Source organism: Caenorhabditis remanei, chromosome V (genome assembly GCF_010183535.1).
Source record: "Caenorhabditis remanei strain PX506 chromosome V, whole genome shotgun sequence".
NCBI classification, from domain to species: Eukaryota; Metazoa; Nematoda; class Chromadorea; order Rhabditida; family Rhabditidae; genus Caenorhabditis; species Caenorhabditis remanei.
The window spans coordinates 22,283,476-22,305,702 of NC_071332.1; the positions used below are offsets into that span (position 1 = coordinate 22,283,476).

At 40.7% G+C, this 22,227-nt stretch overlaps 6 protein-coding genes across 6 annotated transcripts; 5 read left to right on the plus strand and 1 right to left on the minus strand.

Moving 5' to 3' along the window:
- Window positions 1–26: 26 nt before the first annotated feature.
- Window positions 27–2,991, plus strand: GCK72_022014 (uncharacterized protein; the record flags this gene model as incomplete). The annotated part of the gene is made up of 4 exons (XM_053734609.1): window positions 27–141; window positions 214–839; window positions 890–2,495; window positions 2,849–2,991. 4 exons carry the CDS (start codon window positions 27–29, stop codon window positions 2,989–2,991), a joined length of 2,490 nt encoding a protein of 829 aa, XP_053583522.1.
- A 483-nt stretch (window positions 2,992–3,474) lies between these two features.
- GCK72_022015 (uncharacterized protein) lies at window positions 3,475–4,962 on the plus strand (the record flags this gene model as incomplete). The annotated part of the gene is made up of 3 exons (XM_003105277.2): window positions 3,475–3,746; window positions 3,793–3,959; window positions 4,736–4,962. 3 exons carry the CDS (start codon window positions 3,475–3,477, stop codon window positions 4,960–4,962), a joined length of 666 nt encoding a protein of 221 aa, XP_003105325.2.
- Window positions 4,963–5,062: 100 nt separating this feature from the next.
- Window positions 5,063–8,241, minus strand: GCK72_022016 (uncharacterized protein; the record flags this gene model as incomplete). Its single annotated transcript, XM_053734610.1, has 8 exons — window positions 5,063–5,395; window positions 5,734–6,054; window positions 6,373–6,992; window positions 7,447–7,579; window positions 7,625–7,771; window positions 7,816–7,909; window positions 7,962–8,146; window positions 8,197–8,241. 8 exons carry the CDS (start codon window positions 8,239–8,241, stop codon window positions 5,063–5,065), a joined length of 1,878 nt encoding a protein of 625 aa, XP_053583523.1.
- A 3,217-nt stretch (window positions 8,242–11,458) lies between these two features.
- On the plus strand, window positions 11,459–13,403 carry GCK72_022017 (uncharacterized protein; the record flags this gene model as incomplete). The annotated part of the gene is made up of 5 exons (XM_003105193.2): window positions 11,459–11,619; window positions 11,665–11,757; window positions 11,814–12,115; window positions 12,675–13,153; window positions 13,200–13,403. 5 exons carry the CDS (start codon window positions 11,459–11,461, stop codon window positions 13,401–13,403), a joined length of 1,239 nt encoding a protein of 412 aa, XP_003105241.2.
- Window positions 13,404–17,421: 4,018 nt separating this feature from the next.
- On the plus strand, window positions 17,422–18,734 carry GCK72_022018 (uncharacterized protein; the record flags this gene model as incomplete). The annotated part of the gene is made up of 5 exons (XM_003105245.2): window positions 17,422–17,662; window positions 17,788–17,887; window positions 17,950–18,018; window positions 18,062–18,189; window positions 18,598–18,734. 5 exons carry the CDS (start codon window positions 17,422–17,424, stop codon window positions 18,732–18,734), a joined length of 675 nt encoding a protein of 224 aa, XP_003105293.2.
- A 1,333-nt stretch (window positions 18,735–20,067) lies between these two features.
- On the plus strand, window positions 20,068–21,907 carry GCK72_022019 (uncharacterized protein; the record flags this gene model as incomplete). Its single annotated transcript, XM_003105160.2, has 5 exons — window positions 20,068–20,272; window positions 20,318–20,551; window positions 20,601–20,974; window positions 21,344–21,597; window positions 21,649–21,907. The coding sequence occupies 5 exons, from the start codon at window positions 20,068–20,070 to the stop codon at window positions 21,905–21,907; spliced, it is 1,326 nt and encodes a 441-aa protein (XP_003105208.1).
- Between the last annotated feature and the right edge of the window lie 320 nt (window positions 21,908–22,227).

Consider the following 22,227-nt stretch of genomic DNA (forward strand, 5'->3'; position numbering starts at 1 on the left):
CCAAAATTTCGTCGCGAGGTTCCGCCATGAAGAAAGGCGCATCGAAACGCAGGCGCGACGATGACGATGGCGATGTTTCGATGACGGGCGATGATGATGATAGCAGAAGTGGTGCAGCCGTGAAAGTGGAAGTGCCGAAAGGTTAGAATTCGTGATTTTTGTAGGAAAATTGTCAAAGTTTGGAAAAATTCCCAAAAATTAATTTTTTTGCAGGAAAAGAAAAAGAAGCTGAATTCACCGCTCCAAAAGGGCAAAAACTAACCGATCTCGATGATGAAGGTGTGGCAACCGCCCGTGAGCCTCACTCATCCGAAGGAAACGTCATCGAGCAGACACACTACATTGTCGTACCCTCCTATGCTGCATGGTTCGATTACAACGCAATTCATCAAATCGAGAAACGCGCGATGCCCGAATTTTTCAACGGAAAGAACAAGAGCAAAACGCCGGACGTCTACGTTGCTTATCGTAACTTTATGATTGACACCTATCGGCTGAATCCGTTCGAATACGTGTCTGCCACAGCGTGTCGGCGAAATTTGGCTGGAGATGTGTGCTCTATAGTCAGGTTGCACTCGTTCCTGGAGCAATGGGGGCTTCTGAATTATCAAGTGGATTCGGATGCGAGACCGGCGCCAGTTGCACCTCCACCGACTTCTCATTTCATGGTTTTGGCGGATACACCGACTGGAATTCAGCCAATGAATCCACCGCATATCAATGCTGCAAATGCAGCGAGAGAAGGAGAGGTTAAGGATGAGATTAAGACGGAGATCGATTCCATCACCGAGCCCGGACTCAAAACTGATCAATATCAGAAGCAAGCGATGGCATTGAGGGTAAGCATTGAGGTAACAAGAGTTCTTACATAATTCTCAAATTTTTTCAGACGAAAGGAGCAAATCCGGGACGAGACTGGACCGATCAGGAGACGTGTCTGCTTCTGGAGGCCTTGGAAATGTTCAAGGATGACTGGAACAAAGTTTGCGACCACGTTGGCACCCGTACCCAACACGAATGTGTCATGAAATTCTTGCAACTTCCTATCCAAGATCCATACCTCGCTGACAGCGCTTCCGCTGGCGACGCTGGAGCAAAAGAGGTTTTGGGACCACTCGCCTTCCAGCCAATCCCATTCTCTCAATCCGGAAATCCTGTCATGTCTACTGTTGCATTCTTGGCTTCAGTGGTTGACCCACAAGTCGCTGCGGCTGCCACCAAGGCTGCTATGGAAGAGCTCGCCAAGTTGAAAGAAGAGATTCCTCCGCTTGTCGTCGAGGCGCATGAGAAGAATGTGGCGGCGATGGCCGAGAAGACAGGACAAATTGATGGCTCCATTGGCCTGACGAAGAGTGGTTTGAAGCCCGTGGATGACGGAGAGGGAACAAGTACTTCTGGTGCTCCTGCTGGAGATGCTGAAGAGAAAATGGATACTTCGGAGAAACCGGCAGAAGGTTCCATTCCATCAACTGAAAAAGCCAAATCTGACATTGATAAGGAAGTTCAAGCTGCTGCTGCCTCTTGTCTAGCTGCCGCCGCTGTCAAGGCTAAACATCTCGCTCAAATCGAGGAGCGTAGGATAAAGTCGTTGGTGGCTCAACTCGTTGAGACTCAGATGAAGAAGTTGGAGATGAAGCTCCGTCATTTTGATGAGCTCGAGCAGATAATGGATAAGGAGCGCGAGTCGTTGGAGTACCAGCGTCATCAACTGATTCTAGAGCGTCAGGCGTTCCATATGGATCAGCTGAAATATTTGGAGAATCGAGCGAAACATGAGGCTCATACACGGTTGACGACTGCGGGAACATTACCAGCTGGATTGCCACCTGGTTTTGAGGTCACCGGACCACCACAGCCAACACCACAAGTGCAGATTAGTGCTCAGGAGGCGGGACCGGAGAAGATGGATACCACGGAGGCGCGTGCTCCATCCGTTCATGCTCCACCACCGGCTCCACAACAAATGCTTCCACCACAACAGCCACCACCACAACAGATTCCACCACCAGTGCAACAGCAACAACCGCCACAACAACAGATTCAACCTCCACAACAAATGCCGCCACAACAGCAAATGCCACCACCTCAGCAACAACAGCAGCAACTCCCACCAACTCCACAACAAGTCCCACCACAACAACAGGCTCCACCACCACAAGGATATCCAGGAGGCCCACCACAAGGTTATCCACAACCAGGACAACAACAAGGACCACCATCACAACAAGGTCAACCAGGCGGCTATCCTCCACCACCACAATCCCGTTATCCACAAGGACCACCACCGCCACAGCAGGGATACCCAGGTTACCCACCACCACAGGGACACTATCCAGGACAGCCGGGACCCGGACAACAGTACTATGCGCCACAAGGACAGCCACAATATCATCCGGGAGCCTATCCACCGCCACAACAACGGCCACCGTATCAGGCGTCTCCGTATCCAGGACCACCACAAGCGCGTGCTCCATATGGATACCCACCACAACAAGGTATAGTTTATAGTCCGTTTATTACAAACCGGGCCAAAACGGGTCGTGGGCGTAACTCGCTTGAAACTCAATATTATGAGCTGAAAAATATACCAAAATGTAGATCTCGGCGAGTTCTATCTCTGAGACCTATTACGGGCCGAATGGCGGGTCGATATTGTGCCGCTGGCCGGGCTAGAATGGGTTTTTGCCCATTTTCCCGGTCCGCGTTACATTACCGATCCGCTATCCGTCCCGTATTATGTCACAGAGGTAGAACTCACCGAGATCTACATTTTGAAATATATTTCAGCTCATAACATTGCGTTTTAAGCGAGCCGTATGCTTATTATACCTAACTCACTTATTTCCAGGTCACCCCGGATACCCAGGACCACCACAACAGTACGGTGGAATGCCACCACACGGTCAGTACCCACCACAGCAAGGCGGACCAATGGGACCACCACATCAGCCGCATGAGGAGGGAGGACAAGGAGATCAGAAACAGGAATAATATAATTTTCTTTCTTTTTGTCATATTTTTGTCAGAATTTTCTGCGATTCTCATTCTTGTATGTTTTATCAATCTCAACAACACCTTCATATATATTTACGCTCCCCCCACCCACTCCGAAACCCGAAAACCTTCCCCAACACTGAAATGATCTGCTTAAAAAAGTGTAACGGCTTAACCTAATTTATTGATTTTATTGAATCTATTTCGTTTTTTTTCTTTTTTCTTCACCCGACACTTAAACCTTAAATTATCTAAACTCTTGTACTATTTCCCTCTATCTTTCTAATCTTTTCCGAATCGCAAAGTTATCTCAAAATTTATATATTACTTTCAACAATCCGATATTTTCTTATGAAAATCTTTCTTGGAAGACTCGGAGTGCTATCTACTTTTATTTCCGATTGGTTTTTCCACATTTCTCTGTCTATCTTTTGTTCTTTTTTCTTTATCCTTTATCCGCTTCGACGCAAAAACATTCAGATGACCGATGAACCCACAATCGACATGGACGACGACTACGATGACATCACCACTCCAGAAGAAGTCCTCCGAAAAATGACGTTGATGTGGCAAAATGAGTTGTGTGCTCCGTGTCTTCTACCGTCCCAAATGGAACTTGTGGATATTCTGCTCGATCAGATTCAGGGAATGGAGGATGATATCAGTCGGCAGAGGGATAAAATGCAGCTGAGAATCTCGCTTCATCGATCGGAATTACAGAGAATCAGTTTTCTCACGTCGGATTATGTTAGGTAGTTTCAGATGTTAAGTTGTTTTCTATATAACAAAAGTTCTCAGATGCCGCCTCAGAAAAATCGAAGCCAACCCGAACAACGTCATCGAAGAGCACAATTTGCGGAAAAATGACGTGACGAATCCAATCGAGCTGCTATCAGAGACTGAGCTGAAATTCGCTGAAGAATATGCTCTCGCTGAGGCGGAACTTTTCGAGAAGACTGTCATAGGTGTGGGATTATAGCATTCGGACCGGCGCGTAACTCGCTTAAAACCCAATGCTGAACAACATAGAAAAAATGTAGATCTCAGGGAGAAGTTTCAGTCTTTTTTACAGAAAAATCTTTTTTTTAACTGAAATTTTGAGGATTTTTAAGCTAAATTCATGTTTCTCGACCGGAAAATCACATTTTTTGAAATATTCAGAAGGAATATTTAGTTTTCAGACAGAAAAAACCCAATATATCTTATTTTATCAAGAAGTGCTATTTTTGAGCTTAAAAGTAGCGTATTGTCCGCATAAACATTAGCTATTTGATGAAAACTTTGAATTGTAATTTTTCGCTCAAAAATACGACTTCCAGTCGAAAATTTAGAATTTTCGATCCGAATTCGACGATTTTCGGCTGCAAACATTTTCTCTTGTCGAAGTGAATTTTGACTGAAAACTTCAGTTTAGAAGTTCAAGAATACCAAAATATATCATTTTTGACTCTAAAAATCGATCAGAAAACCCCTTTTTTCATTCAAAAATCACAATTTCTTTCTAATTTTTCAGAAAAAGAAATTCTCTACCTCTACCTAGAATGGCGTTTTTGGCACATTAACGACTAGAAATCTGCCCTGCAGTATGTCACTAATATAGAACTCGCTGAGATTTACATTTTGGTATATTTTTCAGTTCATAATAGTGAGTTTTAAGCAAGTTACTCGCTGGCCCAGTTTGCAAGTATGAGTTATAGAGCCACATTTTGACTCTCTCATAGACTCCCCATTATTATTCCAGAATTCATGCCAGTGGCGCTCAAAAAAATCCCAGTACCCAAACCGGATCATAAAAACGATATGGTATACGCGAAGGTGCTTGACGACGATGTTGGCAACGTGACAGTCACGGATTGGCGAGATTTGAATGCGGAACTCGTGTTGGAAATGGATAAATCGTCGTGCCATCTGATTCCGTTCGAATCTGTCAAACCATATGTCGAGGAGGGAAAAATGCAGTTGTTGTGACCGCTATTACCTATTCATGTTTCTGTATTATTGTGATTTGGCTCTTATACGATTGATGATACTCATTTTGCTCAAAAAACATTTATTCATTTACTCAAAATCAGTGTCGAATAGCTCTAATCAACTTTCTCCGTCTCCAACACCTCTGAAACAAAATGGCGGCGGCGTTTTTCAATTCATAATAAGTCAGCGCGCTTTCAGACTTCAAATGATCAATTATGATCTTATTCGGTGGACCTTGAGTTGGTAGAAGTGCACAATCGAGTGGTGTCCGCCCGAGACGACCGAAAGCATTGATGCCACTTCCACCTTTCAACAGGGACAGAACGCAATCGAATTTTCCAACCAAACATGCCTCATGAAGTGCTGTTTCGCCGTTTATGTCTAGCCAGCCGACGAGTGGGAAGGAGAGAAAGTTGTCTTCTTGCTCGATCTAAATAGGGAATATGGCACATATTTTCAAATTTATTAGGGAAGGTCATGAAGTCATGGTTTGTGACCTATATCATTGGAAAGCTGTGAAAACGCTGATTCCAAATATATATTTAGTTTTTGCCCTCGAGGCCTGGTATTCGAGAAAAACAAGGTCAAAGTTCGGATAAATAGAGCATTTTCTGTACTTGACCTGGTTTTTCTCGAATACCAGACATCGAGGGAAAAACTAAATATACATTTAGAATCAGCGTTTTCTCAGCTTTCCAATGATATATGCCACAAACCATATCTCCAAACTGACTCCATAATCTTCCATTGTTAGTTATTTAGACTCACATTCAATAAAACATTAATACACGCCGACGAGCCAGCATTCGCCGCCGCATGCAACGCTGTCCTTCCGTAATTATCGCTGACCGGACGGGAATTCGGTCCCGATGTCCGCCACTCAAAGCTCAAATCCTTGATCATACAATGCAATGTATGAGACTGCCCACCCATACACGCCCAGAATATCGGTGTCCTTCCGATCTCATCCACATCATTCATGTGGGCTCCGGATGAAACGAGGCAACGCAGAACGTCGGTGTGCCCACGTCCGGATGCCAGATGGAGCGCGGTGTTGGAGTGATTGTCGCGTTCGGAGAATGACCAACCCTAAACGGTCAAAGTTGCAAACCGGGCCGTAACTTTCTTAAGACGCAATGTTATGCGCTGGAAATAATACCAAAAATGTAGATCTCGGCGAGGTCTATTTCGTGACCTACTCGTTATTTGTTAGTGTACCCCGGGCCGGTCTAGAATGGCTTTTTGGCAATTTTCCAGGCCAGCGGAACATTAACGAAAAGGACACCGACATATAACTCGCCGAGATCTACATTTTGGTATATTTTTTCGCTCATTACGTTGTGATTTGAGCAAGTTAAGCGACGGCCCATTTATGACTTTTTTGGTGTAACTTGACATTTTCCCTACCTGATTAGTCAGAATCTTGCAAACTTTCTCATTTCCAACCATCGCCGCCAAATGCAACGCAGTATACCCATGCTTATCCCGCGCCGCACGTTTCGGAGTATCCTCTCGTTGAATCAAATAGTTTATCACATCAATATTCCCAGAACACACTGCCCACATTAGACAGCTCCGATTCTCGTTATCATTGACTTCTGTGATTTTAGACTCTTCGAATATGATCTTAAGGCATTCCACGGAGAATTGCGCGGCGTAGTGAGCAGGTGTGGCACCGATGTTGTCACGAGTTGAGTTTCGGGCGCCTTGACTCAACAAAAATCTGACAATTTCCGGGTACCCGTGCTCCGCTGCATAATGCAACGGAGTGCGTTGCTCATTATCCACCAAATCAACGGAGCACTCCAACTCTATAAGTAAATGGACAGCGTCAAGGTTTCTAGCCGCTACAGCTATGTGAAGAGCAGTCATTCCGTCTCTATTTTGACGAGTCATCGAAACTGGCTTCTTCTTTTGAAGTAGTCGAATAACGGGTAGTGCTTGTGGCAGGTTGACACCAACTGCACACATCAACGGAATCACTCCTGTCTTGTCACGTTGGTCCGGCAGAAATCCATAGTTTTGGTCTGTGAGAGGATATAAGGATATCTTGTGCTTACTAGGGAAGGATCCCAAGTCGAGATGGAGTTACCGGTCGAGACCTATATGGTTAGAAAGGAGATCGGCTGGGATTTCCAAATTTATTTTCAAAGTTTTCTGAACGCATTCAGGAATGGAGAAAATTGAGCTCAAAGTTCAAGCTCTGACCTCGATTCTTAACCATACAAATCGTTCGAATAGTGGGTGAGGCGGGACTGCTTTTTTCACTTCCCATATAATAAACATTTTCCAACGTTGAATTCGAACGATTTGTATGGTTAATAATCGAGAGCAAAGCTTGAACTTTGAGCTCAGTTTTCTCCATTCCTTGATGCGTTAAGCAAAATTTGAAAATAGTTTTCGAAATCCCTACCGATTTCCTTTCCAACCATATATGTCTCGACTCGAGATCCTTCCCTAGTTACTTCTTTCTGAGCATACCTAATAGAATGCGAATCGCCTCCAAATTCACTTTACAAGCCGCGTAATGTATCGGTGTTCTCAGTCGCTTGTCTTGCACAGTCAAATAAAGTTTAGAAGCCGCCGGATAATATCTGAGGGATTCAATGAACATCTGAAACTTCTTATTTGACATCACTGTGTTAATAAAGTCACGGACCCTCAGAATCTTAGTATCCAACTTGGTTGCGGCGATATGCAAAGGAGTCACCGATTCGCAGTCTTTGGCAAGAATAAGATTGTAGAGAAATTCTCGTTCCGCAGAGTTTTCAGATTTTTCAAACATTTGAGTCAGTTCCCGTACAACCTGGAATTGGATGTGTGCCAGTGAAGACCTCCTTCCCCACTAACCTTTATGCAATTATATTGAGTTGCCCAGTGGAGTACTGTAGCTTTGTTATAGTCAGTGATAAAATGAAGGGTCTCTTTTTGGATTTGACGTTTTCTGGAAATAATGAAAATTGGGAGGGACGTATGAAGTCAGACCACCGACTCACTTCATCACGAACAGAAAATTCTTCAAATTGTCAGTAATCGCTGCATGGAACAAGACATTGCGCCCTTTCTCGTCCTTCGTATCCCAAAACTCATCAATTTTCTCACTTGACTCATTCAAATTACTGTGCATCACATTTTTCAGCCGTCGTTTCTCGAGCTGTTTCACTTGAGCCTCAAAATCGCTCTGAAATTTCATGATCAAGGAAATAGTATATTTAGACAAAATTTACTCACCGCCGAACCTTCTGCTGCATAAAATAGTATAGATTTGATATCCATTAACAAAATCAATGGTCTTGACTTTTTGGTTTGGATAAGAACAACGTTGTATAGAAGATAGTTCTCAGAAGAAGAGAGTGACCTAAGGTTTGACGCAGAAAAGAAACAATTGATAAAATATATGGATGAAGTGACATGGAGAAGAAACAGGTTTTCGCCGGAGACATCGATGATGATGTGGTCGGGAAGATGGCTGGCGTGACGCAGACGTTTTCGTGAGATAATTTGAATTGAATGGAAGGTTTACAGTCCTCCTACAGTTCTGGTGACAACTGTAAAAATCATGTGAATGAAAAGTCGGGTAACAGTACCACGATTTTGAAGGCAGTGCTTCAAATCAATATTACAGTGGTTTACATCTGGATACAGACTTCGAGAGTGGGGTTTGCCATTTCCAGAAAAAATGAAATCATTATGATCGGCTTTGTGCAAAAACCATCTGAGCAACTTAAATTAGAGCTACCTTTCTCACAGTAGATTCACTATAATAAGAACTGCAAGTCATGTGTCCCGTGACCTTCCACTCGCCGGCTCTCACAAGGGAACTTGGTATTGGAGGATCCTTGTCAATCATTCTGCACTCTCGACTGTCATGAAGATTCTGTGGCACCTTGCTCCGGAGAATGTTCTTCACTGCTTGCGGAACCTCTACCATTACCAGCAGCTTCGATGGGAAGGCTAGACTACTGACGCCTAAGAACTCTAAATGCGACACGGGCCTACCTCTAACGTGTTGCAACCAGACTTGCAGCGGGCCGGGCCCATTTGAGAATTTTCACCGACACAGCCCGGGTCACAGTACAAAAATTTGAAATGTTGAATTTTTTGCAAAAAAGTCAAAATTTCGACATTGTTTTTACATATCGAAGAAACTCAAGCGTACATAGGTTTTTAAAACTGTCTTCGATGGTCTGGGCCGATATTTTGTAAGTCTGGTTGCAACTAATATACTCCTACAAATAAATCATCTGGCCTTTCAGGGCCTTCCGGAACACATCCCTCCCCATCGCCATTCTCTCTTCCACTCTCCCCCCTGGAGTCCAATATTTCAAATACAATATCCGTCGATTATTTGTATGCCCTCTTATCCCTCTCCATACTCTCCAACTCCACTCAATATATCTCCTCCTCCTTTTTTCAATACTCCCACCACCATCACCAAAATGTTTGCTTTTGTCCCCCTCGTTTTGTGCTCATCTCCCTGTGCCGAAGAAGAGTTTCTCTTCATCCACTGGTGCTCTCAATTTGTACTCTCTCTCTCTCATTTTCATTAAATTGGAGGAATTTGGAAAAGAACGGTTTCAGATTTCATATATTACAGAAGTGCTTCATTTTTGCACTTTATTCATTCCTACATCTGAAAACTTTTATATGTTTTCAAAAAGTTGCTCAAATAAGCAACTTCCTCCTCCTCTCTCTTTTCCAAAAATTTTAAAATTTCGCCTTCTCGTTTTTCACACACAGCCTAATGCCCTTTTTTCTGACCCTTCCCCCCATCTTCTCCTTTTTCCTAAGTATGTTTGGAAAAGGAAAAAGAGGAAAAAGTAGAAGCTGATTTTCGAAAAAATTTCACGCATAAATAATTTTTGGGGTTGGTTGGTGGTGTGTTTGAAAGCATTTTTCTGATGGGTTGGGTACCTGACCGAAGTAAAAGGTCAGTAGCTAGATCTGTTTGTCCGATTGTCCACGGATCTAGGAGTCAAACCTACTTGACTTGGAGGCAATTCAAATGTTTAATTTTTTTCTCAATTCACAGCGTCTTTGTAGCTTTTTGATACGTAGTTTAATCAATCAATTTTCGATTAGTCTGTTTTTCGACCATCACAGGTATTTTTGAGATCGATTCTACTAAAAAATTTATTTTAAATTTCGCGCTGAAATTTTCGGTGACTCACACCCAGACCCTGGTATCCAACTCACGGAGCACAAACCGTCAGCCTTCAGGCAACAGAAAACCTTTCAAAATCTTTACATTCTTTGGAAACTTAAGAAAGAACAAATGACCACTCTCTCCCTCTTTCTTTTCTCTTTTCTTTTAATAACTACCCTTCCCATCAAAAAATTCACACTTCTTTCTCGTGTTTTCCTCACTTTTTGATGTAAGAATTTTACTAAAAATCTCGAAATCAATTGTAACCAAGCACCACTGAAAAGTAGAGACTACAAAAATTTACTACAACTGAAAGTATACTAAACAATATGTCCGCTAGACATAGAGTGAGAGAAATAGAAAAATGAAAAAAAAAGAAGTTTCGAAGAAGAAAAGTGAGGAAATTTAATAGAGAAGTAGTAGAAGAGGGGTGGGAGGCTTAGTGGAGTGGACTCAAGAGAAAAGATTCTTCTTTTTTCACATTTTATCTTGTTCTTTCAATTTTTAGTGTGTTTTATGCACTTTTTCTGCAAATTTTTTTTATTTTTCCTGTAATTGTGCTAAGATAGCATACAAAATTCCTTTTGTTGTGGAAAATCAACTTACGGCTAGCACTGTTGTTACCGTAACTAACATGTCGGTCAAAAGTTTATAAATTTTTTTTTTCTGTTTTCATTTGAAAAATACCAAATTTGAGAAGATGTCTCGGTATTCATGATTGAAAGTATTGTATGGACTGTAAAGATCAAAAAGTGAACTTCATTTTTTTAGTAGGCCATTTTTTTTGCACGAGCACTCTCTAGCAAGTTACAGTCAATTTCATTTCACGTTTATTTCAGATTATGATACTTCATACAATTCTAAGAAACATTCATCATTGAAGCATAATTCCCGTTTTCCTGACTCAAAGGGAGGTGGAAGAGTTTTTCTACACGGCCGTGTAGTACTCTTGAACAAGATTTCTGTTCAATTCTTTGTTTTCTCACTTTTTTAGTGTCAACTAATCTTTTCTCTATATCCTACTTTCTAAAATGATCCAAACGAGTCAAAAAGGGGTTTCAAAAAATGAAAAATTGGCTTCATTTGTTTTTCTCCATCTGCTTCAGCTTCTCCTTCCCCACTTACATATCCGTTTATTTCCAGTCTTGTGTGTGTTTTAATGATGAAAATGTCGTCGATTGACGAGAAAAGCTGAGAAGGAGAAAATGGCTTCTCTCCTTTTTTGTGAATGTCATTTTTCGACAAAATTTTAGTTTATTTTATCCTATTTTTGACCTATTTTAACATGGAACTCATTTTAGTTTTTTAACGTTTCATTTGCAGATCTCTCTCCAAAACTTGTGGTCAATGAACGAAAAGATATTGCTGCGTCTTTTCACCTATCTCATTTTCCGATTTCTACATCTATTATTTCTATTGGAATCCGATATTTATGCTCTTGTATTACGGTTATTTGACAAAAAGAACAACGGGGATGATGAAGTGGAGGTGTTTAATATATTTGCAAGGTTAGTAGAGGAAATAAGCAGCGCCTCCGGAACTTATTGTTTTAGACACCGCTTTGATTGCACCGACGTGACAAGAGAATCTGATTTCTTGTCATTCCATGAGAAAAGTACATTATTTGAGGAGATTTGTGAGGAAGGGTGAGTTTTTTGCTGTTTTTTCTTCAATTTTTGACGCTAAACTGACAGTTTTCCAGTTGGTTCATCTACAGTATCACTGACCGATATGTCTACTTTGTGAAAATCATTCCAATCGAAGAGGATAATTTTGAAACTACCATATCCATTGAAAAATGCTCAAAACTTTCGAATTTTCTCTATCAAAATGCGGAAAAACTGGCACGATGCCAGCTGGATACATTTCAAAGAATCACTAAAAATATGCCAGCGTCTCGGAGTAAAGTCTTGATTATCCACTCGCCGCCGAGCAGTGGAGGGACTACTGTAGGGAAGCTGTTGCAGAGTTGTGATGAATCAAAGTTGTCGTTACTGGTTATTGGTGAGTTTTTACAAGATTTTGAGTTCACGTGGTGGGTTCACAGGCGGTTAAAGGGTTAATATGGTCAACTCTAATTTTTTTCATAGAATAGTGTATTTGTGTCTGTAAGTTCATTTTCATATCGAAAGAATTTTTTATTTGGTCTGAAACTCGTAGATGAGTCGAACATTTCGTTGGCCGAAGAAAATTGGCGTTGTTGCCTAGAAATTTGACTTCGGGTTTATGTGTTTTTGTGAGTTCAGTTTCATATCGGAAGGATTTTTTGATTCGTTCCAACCCCTATGAGAACGAGCGACGAAACAAATTGGGCATTTCTGTGTTAATTGAAAGAAAACTACAAAAATGAGAAAAATAGCGACAATATTTGAATAAATCGACATGACCGAAGTTTAATTTCTAGGCCAGCTCTCAGCGAGTTTCAGACCAAATAAAACAATTTTTTGATTTGGAAATGAATTCACAGACACACATACGTATTCTATGAAAAAATCAGTGTCGACCTTACTATTAGTACACCTTTAAGAATTCTATGAATTCTAAGAAAACACCCAATTTTTAGGTGAGCCTCCTTTCCTGACCTCCTTATCATTGCTCTTCAACAAGCTATCCGTTGAAGAACTCCGAAGTCTCTGTAAATCCACTCTTCGTTTCTCCACAATGCATCAGAAATCCCAACAAACGATAGTCTTCAAATCGAGGTCCTCATGCACTAAAATAGTTCCGTTCATCCATTCGGCAGTCCCCTCCATTCAACATTTTTTCGTGACTCGAAAAAATTCAAATGATATTATTTCTCGACTTATATTGAAGACCTCTAGTGAATTCAACTTTCCAATGTTTTCATTTTTACTAAAATTCGGACAGCATCTTGATATGGGATGGTTGTCCAGTTGGAAAGAATTAGAAAATGAGACTTTTACTCGGGTTGGGCCAAAAAATGAGCTGGAATTTGCAATGGCTCAAGTCTATGGGTCGATTATGAACTATAGAAGAAATCGACAGTACTTTGTGCAGGACGTTCTGTTTGTAGAAGATTTGGTGAGTTTATAAACTCCGCCCCTCTTTTGAATCATCTGTTTTCCAGATCTCTGACACCGCAACCATGATCCGTCCGCTCCTTGATCTCTGTGAGATTTCCGATCTAGCTATTCCAGAATGTATTGAATGGAAACGAAATGCGGATGAACAGATCCAACAAGTATGGGATACTGTAGATTTGCACTCCGAAGACGTGGCAAGAGTCGGTTGTTTGGCAGAGTTGTTGGAGCAAGATGTATTTTTCTTTTAATTGTATTTTTGGAGTATTTTCTGTATTTTTGAAAAAAAGACACATTTCTTAGAAAATAAACATATTTTCCGATTAGATTTCAGTCCGCATTGTTGCCGATCGTGGGGGAGCATCTTTACTTTCGACGGTTCTTCCGGCTGGTCTCTGAAATCGCTTATTCGAAGAATTCACTCAATTTCTATTTCAAATTCAACCAATCTCATTCACCAGAAGGGGTAAAAAAACCATTTTCCATCATTCAGAACAAACAAAAACATGCGAGGAATCGATCCAACCCAAAAAAGTTCCCAGCCGAGCCTTTACCCAACTGCGCCAATCGCACGATTTTAACTTTGTTCAGAGGGCGGTAAAGAATGAGGGGAACACATCCATTTTTGAAGTTCTCATCACTATCCTATTCCCGCCAAAATTGTTTACACTTTCGAGATGATAGATCAACAACTATTTTAAGGTTGTTACATTATTTTTGATCTATTTTGAATTGAACATATCTTGGCGGCAACATTATGGTGTTGTGAGAAGAGCGAAACTTCTGAATGTGCGCCTTCGAAAGATCAATTTTGAGAGTGATTTTTTTTGTTGAAAATATCGATTTTTGGCAATTTTTATTTTTTTTTGGCCGCCTAACTGGTAGCAGGGGCAGCTTGCTCGTCGTACTAATCTTCTCATTGAAAAATAAACTGTTTTATTGGAAAAAATTTCCTTTTTCAGGTGTAACACTCGAAGGAAGTCGGATATGACGGAAGCGAGGTAACTGGATGGACGTTAAGACAATCAAAGCGATTGGATTGGATGGCGAGGCATGGAGTGGATTGAATGCGATATTGAGAGGTACGCCCCGAGAACTGTCCCCTTGTTGGGATTATGGACTCACCCCCGAGAACTGTCCCCTTGTTGGGATTATGGACTCACCACCGAGAACTGTCCCCTTGTTGGGATTATGGACTCACCCCCGAGAACTGTCCCCTTTGTTGGGACTATGGACTCACTACTGAGAACTGTCCCCTTTGTTGGGATTATGGACTCACCACCGAGAACTGTCCCCTTGTTGGGATTATGGACTCACCACCGAGAACTGTCCCCTTGTTGGGATTATGGACTCACCACCGAGAACTGTCCCCTTGTTGGGATTATGGACTCACCCCCGAGAACTGTCCCCTTGTTGGGATTATGGACTCACCCCCGAGAACTGTCCCCTTTGTTGGGACTATGGACTCACTACTGAGAACTGTCCCCTTTGTTGGGATTATGGACTCACCCCGAAATTTGAGCTCCAAATGAGACATGGTATGTACTCGTGGAGTGAGGAAAATTTCACCAGAATGGGTTTTTACCGCAGGTGCTTCATTGCCCGTCTGCGTTTCCCTTCTACCTTTTTGGAACTTTTGAAAATGATTATTAATTAATTTTGAATAAATAAAAATTTCTATTTTTGATGTGTTTTGTTGTTTTAAGAAGTACAAAAATAATCGAACAGACAGACTGCAATCGACAACATGATAGCAGCTTTTCACTCCTCAATTAGTACATCTTTGGATCCTCTCCGCAAAGAATCCGTCGTAGTCAATGAGGGCAGTTTTTTAATCAGAAACTTTTCAGTAATGTTTTCGGGATCCTTCCTATTTTGCGGCTTCGTATTCGTTTCTCAGTTCACCTCGGTTACAGCGTTAACAAAGACATTGAGAACTGTGGACGGACGGTGTGAAGAAGGAGGAGAGAATGATGACTCATTTGTCCAGATGGAATTGATCGCTTCTGACAAGGGAACCTCAACGAGGTCGCAACATTTTGAATCGTTCCAAATTGCTACCAGGAATTAAAAACAGCTTGGTTAGGCATATCCCAAATTTTTGTTTTATGGCCGGCATTTGCCTCTGAGAAAACTCAACGTTTTTTGAAAGCGATTTTCAGGGCTTTTACAGTGCTTAACCACTGTATCTTTGAGACAATTTTTCTCACAACAGCGGCAAGTGACGAACACAAAACAAAAACTTGGGATATGGCAATCAAGGTACCATCAATAGCTGGTAGAAATTTGTAACGATTCCAAAACTTGCGACCCCTGAGGTGCCCTTCTGAAAGAAAAAATTGTAAAAAAAATAACTGATAAATGAAATTCTTAAAGAGTGATGTCGGTTTTAAGCTTTGGTTGAAACTGCCGAACGTTTTTTCCCTTGGAATCAACACCTACGTTTCTCTAAATGGTTGAGTTTGATTTCGATCAAAATTATAAATAATTTGAAATCATGACTTTATTTCAAACAAAATAGTATCTCAAAACAATTTCTCCTGATCTACCAATCACAAGCCAATGCATTTCAAAATATGACACATGTCTCCAAAAGAATGGAAAGAGAAATATTGAAGAGAAACAGAAGAAAAAGTAGAGGCGGGTGAAAGGGTTCCAAATGTCGCGAAAAAAGAAAAAAGAGTAGAGAAACGGAAAGTGAGGAGAAAGATAGATGGAAGAAATGAACAGTTGTTTTATGAAAGAGCTGCGGTGTGTGACCACACCGCTAAACCTCCATCCAACACACACTTTCATAACTTTTAGGTTCCACTCTTCCTCTCTTCTCCTTTCTTTTTGTATGACTCTTCTCGCCTACTCAATCTTGAGAGAATGGCTTTCAATTTAAGTAAGCAAACTTCAAAATAGGAAGCATTATTTAAAATTCAAAGTAGTTTAGAGATATTATAATCAAATTTAACGGAGTTATATCTACACAGTCGATGTTTACCATCAAGAATAAGGAAAAAGAAAGTTGTGTAAAACACAAGCCATACAAGTAGTAAAAACCGTAGTAGTACTAAATTCTTCTCAAGACATTTCAATCCAATTTTTAATCTTGATTGCTCATTGCTGTTGAGCAGCTATGTTTGTACTAAAGACCTCCTGGAGATGTGTCTGAAGATCACACAATAGATAATAACATTTTTCCCCTCTCGTCTTTTTTTCGGAATAGAAATCTTACATATCTTCTATTTGATTTAAAGGTTTTCTTTCTTTGCTCTCAACATTTCTTGCTTTTTGATTGATATTTTCAATCAGCTTTCTGTGAAAAAGTTAGTTTTCACTTCACCTGCAACATATTCAAAATGTGAAAATGAAAATGTTAAAACCTAGCAAATGTTATGTTTTCGAAAGGTATGATAAAGTTTTTGTTCTAAGCGGTGCCGGCTGATTTTTTTTTGACCTAACAAGGTTACAGTTGTTGGGGACGCTAATATTCTTTAGTCGATTCGTGTTTTTCAATATTCCGAGGAAAACTCCAAGATTATGAACAAAATGCAGGCTTTGCCTCACCTTTCGTTTTTTCCGAAGCTGCCATTTTTCCAGAAACATTCTTTTCAATTATTTTTGAAGCAACTAGTTCAGCACAGCTCTTACAGCTGCGCTCCACCAAAATGCACTTGAGAAACGTCTCTTTTACTTTTGTTTCGGTAGGTCGCGGTTGTAAGACGTGTGCCGTGCCAATACATAATTGATATTTCAACTCGGGTTTCTCTAATTTTCGGTTCTCCCTTTAAGACATTTTTAACACTGCTCATCATAACAAGTGTATCTCCTTCCCCTCCCCTCTCTCATATTCATTTCTTTCATCCACCCGTATTCGCATTTCATATATTTCTATTCTCATTTCTCGTATTTGGTTGCCATAGAAAACCCACAATGTGTCTCCCCTTGCTTTTCGTCTTCTTTTGCTCTCTTGTTCTCTTCTTTTTTTCTGCTTCTTCATGAATATACACTACACACCAAGCCAATTTCCTTTCCACGCCGTATCTTTGTTGTTTTCTTTGCTCATTTTCTAGAAGATGACTGACTAGTCAGGTGGCTGAAACTAATATAGTATTTCTCGTAAAAGGTTTGGATGCTCTCTAAACAATCTAAGCAAAAACCTATGAAATTGAATGACAGAAAATGGTTTTTTTTTTAAGTTTTCACTAGATTCCAATATATTTTGTGTGAATTAAATTCTTTCATTCATGTTAATGTTTGATTCATTTTCAGATACCCACCATGACCACCAGGGTCCCCTCAAACTACACCTCCCTGATAGATGACATTAAGCATCTGGCAACTCCGTCTAACTCCACGTCACTGATGTCTTCAGAAGACGGTGTCGAACTAGTCACTGACTCACCATTCCCATCACCTGCCGATCCATTTGAAGACTATGTTAATGTAACGGATTACACGATTGTGGAAGTAAAAAATGGGAAAAATGGCACGGAATCGGTCACAGTTTTCGAGTTTTTGAGTAAGTCAAGTCTAAGTCCTACATAATTGGGTTGCCTTCGGGTTTTTAAATAGATATTATTTATAACCTGAAATGTGAAATCTGATCTGTGAGTTATGACGTTTACTCATGAAACATTTTTACAGACATGGAACCATGGGTGGTATACACAGTATGCGGAGTCGCTGCCGTCGCAGTCATATTGGCAATCATTGGATTGGTGGTATGGCTGAAAAAACATAAGACGTAAGTTGCACTAATAAAATAATTCAAATGTCGAAAACCTTATGTTTTCCATTATATTCCAGGAGAGTCATAAATGAGACAACGGATCCAACACTCGCTACCAACTTCCCGGACAATGATGGAATCTTCAGGTAACTTTGGATATCTTGAAAAATTGTGTAACATATGTTTCAGTTGTTGTTGCAAGTCAAAGCCAAAGATTTCAATGGATCACAGACAAAATTCGTCTAGCAACTTGGAATTCTATGGGCGTCCCGCACTGCCACAGTCGGCTTATCAAACGGAGCGACCTAAATCAGCAGGTTACTTACTGATTCAACATTTTTGACAAGTTTCCGGCAGTCCCTTCTAACTGTTATTCAAGTGTCTATCCTTTCTATCTTTGCAAGCTCTGTCACCAAACATCAACTTTCTCTTAACACCCCATAATTTGAGTCCCTAGCTTTAGTCGGTGGCTGGCAGCATAGATTCTTCTAGAAGTTTCGAAATGCGGAGCGCGCCCACTCGTTTTTAGAAAAGTTGTGTAAACTATAATTATGACAATCTTGGCAAGATAGCAACTGAATATCTAAATTTGGAGCTTTTGTGACTAAAGCTATGAGCGAAAGAGGAAGATATGATGAAATATCATGACACAACATGAAAATCTTTCAAATTGTTTTAAAATTTAATTAAAATGCTTTAAACTCCCACCTAAATATTCTTTTCAGACTCTATGGCCATCTCCACCTCAAACATGGCAATGTATATCGACGAAATCGAAGGGATCCCGAGTCGAGAAATTCCACAATCTCAACGAAGAGAACTTCCGAAATTCCGATACCAGCAATATCAGATGCAATCTTAAATTTTTGTTTATTTTTCATTTGATTCACAGAATTCATTTTTGCTCCAGAAGTTTCGAGAAGCATCCCGTATTTTTCCGTTCTCCTATAAATAGTGTCCCGGCTAGATCACATATTTTCGACTCCTGTGATAATATTCCATTTTCGGTCCGATGATAAAACTATTTATTTTGTGTCAATTTTACAATTGTCTCTCTGCCTGTCTGGATCTCCAGATGTCTGGTGCGCTTTCAGCGCATTCTGAAACCATATGATAATAATGAGGAGATTTTAGATTAGGAAAACAAGCATTTCGTTAATTGGATTTTCGAATTCCGCGCCGAAAAAGAAACAAGTAGGTCAAAAGTAAAATGTCTAGACACTAAGCGATTAGTGTTTTATATGTGTGTTCTTTCTTTTCTTTTTTATGCGAGATGTAAAAAATTTAGTTTCGTAAATGGTTTGTAGGTCCGAGCTAGAACATCAATATTATAAATATTGTCCTTTTTGTAAACTGGTGTGTTACAATCCACAAGAGGTTAGAAGCCTCACGTTAGCATAGGTCTACTCGATGGAGAATTTAATTTATCTATAAGAAAGCAAGTATAAAAACTGGTTAACTGTAGAAGTGAAGTTAGACTTGATAAAGTTATATCTACTAGAATTTGTACTATTAGCACGGCACGCTTCTTACAACGGCGCTATACCGAAGCCGAAGAAAATTGGATACGAATTTGAGAGACCCAGAAAAAAGTGACATTTTTTCCAGGGAATTTCGGTGGAGCGCAGTTGTAAGAACCGTGCCGTGCTAATACAACGTCCTTCTAAAGTTAGTAATTTTCCAACAGAAGGATCTTCTAGAAGGTTCTGTATAATCACTCTAATCGAAGGATTATTCGTATTTGTGTCTCGCAATGAGAACCTACGATACTGACCATTTTGGCACACCAACTCTTTTCAAACCCTTAATTTTTATTTACCATGTTCTTTCAATACCTTTCAATGCTCAAATACCAACATCCCCACCCACTGTTATTGTTTTCTTTCTTCTTCTTACTTTTGCAAAAATTCGAAAATCCCGCCTTTTTTTTTCAATCTACCCACGCCTTGTTGCCGTTTAACCAAGAAAATCTAAATTCGCGTTGGCGTATTTGTCCGTTTCCTTCCAAATTATACCCGTCAAAAATGCTCCAAACCTATCAATTTGGGCGTCGATTGACAAAAAAGGGGGTGGAGCTTACTTTTCGAAATTCCTGTATAAAAGCTCCAGCACTTTCAGGTAACTATCATTCTCACTTATTCTAACTGCTGTTTTTGTTTTCGCTGCTTTAATCTTGAGCCTCTCGAAAACGAAAAATGGTCTCTTTTCTCAAACATCTTCGTATCGAGAACGAGACTGGTGTTCTCCGTGATTCTCGTACGCCACCGATGACACCAAAAATGCCAAAGACTCCGAAGACTCCAATGACACCTCGTCCTCCAAACTTTGGAGGTATGAGCCCGCCGTGTACTCCGTGCTCTCCATTTGTGCTCAATGCCACTTCGTTTTGTTTCCGTAAAGGTAAATTCTGAGTGACCCTTCTTGTTTTAACGCTCATCATTTTAGGACCAGCACGCTCTGTTGTTTATCAACCGAATGGACATCCTAAGCAGGTGGTCATTGACGGCGAGATCTGGCCACCAATTTTCAAACCAAAGAATGTACGCACTGCCAAGACAATGCACTTCTCGGACACTGATGTCGTGATCGCGACGTATCCAAAGTGTGGAACCACGTGGCTTCAACACATCACTTCTCAGTTGATCAAGGGACATGACTACAAGGCTGGAAAGGGAAACGGTAAGAAATAATTGATCTGATTAACGTCTTCTATCTTCCGATTTTCCAGAGCTCTGCGTTCAATCGCCGATGATCGAGCGAATGGGTGCTGCGTTCGCTAATGACATCAAGGGTCCACGTGTCTTGAAGACTCATTTCCATCACTACAACATTCCAAAGTTCACAAACACAAAGTACATTTATTGTGTCCGTAACCCAAAGGATTGTCTCACTTCATATTTCCATCACAACCGTAACTTCAAAATTTACAACTGGGCCAATGGAACGTGGGATGTGTTCGTTGACTTGTTCGCTTCTGGACAACTTGCTTTCGGTGACTACTTCGAGCATTTGCTCTCATGGCTTCCAGGGCTCAGAGATGAGAATGTGCTCTTCTTGAAGTATGAGGACATGTTCCAGGATTTGGAAACCGCTGTTTTTAAGGTAGGTGGTGGGAATCTGAAGCTCTTTTCCGAGTTGAAATCTCTGAGCTACAGTACCTCTCTCATTAACTCCCGCCTTCTTTCTCAGTCATTGCTCTATTCTTGGAATTTCGTAAGATCAAGTCTCCGCCCACTTTTGGTCCCATTTTCGAAATAACAAATTGGCGGTTATACGAAAACCTTGTGATTTCGAAAGAGAGTGAAAATTTTAAGAATACATGTAATTTGAAATTTGAAATTTGGAAAATGGCGAAAACATAGCCCACGCATTTGATGTTTTCTTAGTAATTGTAGAGAAGATATGCGGGGGCTAACGAAAAAAATATAAACACTAGGTGTTGAGGAAACCTCTTTATGGAACTTTATTCAGATCGGACAGTTCCTCGGAGGCGAGGCTGCCAAACGTGTCGAGGACCCGGAAACTCTACGCGAAATCGTTGAGAACAGCACGATCGACGCAATGAAGAAAGACCAGAAACGTTGGTTCCCAGAGTCTCAACTTCACAAAGTGGAATTCATCCGAAAGGGTGGAAGTCGTGATTGGAAGAACTACTTCACCAGAGAACAATCGGATCGTATCGATTCTATCTTTGCCGCCAAGTTTGCAGGAACTCCAGCTGAACAGTGAGTTTTGGGAGATTAACTTTAAAATAAATAAAACATTATCTATTTCAGCTGGTGGAAATACGAAATGGCATGGGAGGAGAAGCTTCCATCAATCGAGAATCTGTCGGTTGCAGATGAGGAAGAGGTTGAAACTCAATCTCAGAAACTATTCGCATTGCCACCACTACCACAACGTCGTTTCTCGAGAACATCCCTCTTGTCAGCTGGTTACGGAAGCGTCTGGTCACTCTCATCGCAGACTGCAAATATGTCTGCCAGCTCATCAATCACCAGCAATTTGGGCAATTTGGCCAATTGCCAGGAATAATTTATTTTTCTTCTTTTTTTTTGGATTTTTTTTCTTTTTCTTTGACTTTATTGATTCTGATTCTCTCTCTGTCTCTCTTACTCCCAACAAAATTAAACCTAGCTTAATTTTTTGAGATTTTCATTCACTGACCGCACTTTACTCCATTCGAATAAATACTCATTTGTAAAATTATTTTCAATGTGGAACGTTCTTAAAAAAAGATTTTGCTGGAAATAAGAAGAAACCTGCATGAAGCGACTGATAAATGAGCTTTAATGAGCAGAAAACTAAAACTGACAGAGGAAATGAGAAAAAAAAAACGATTTTTCGCCAAAATC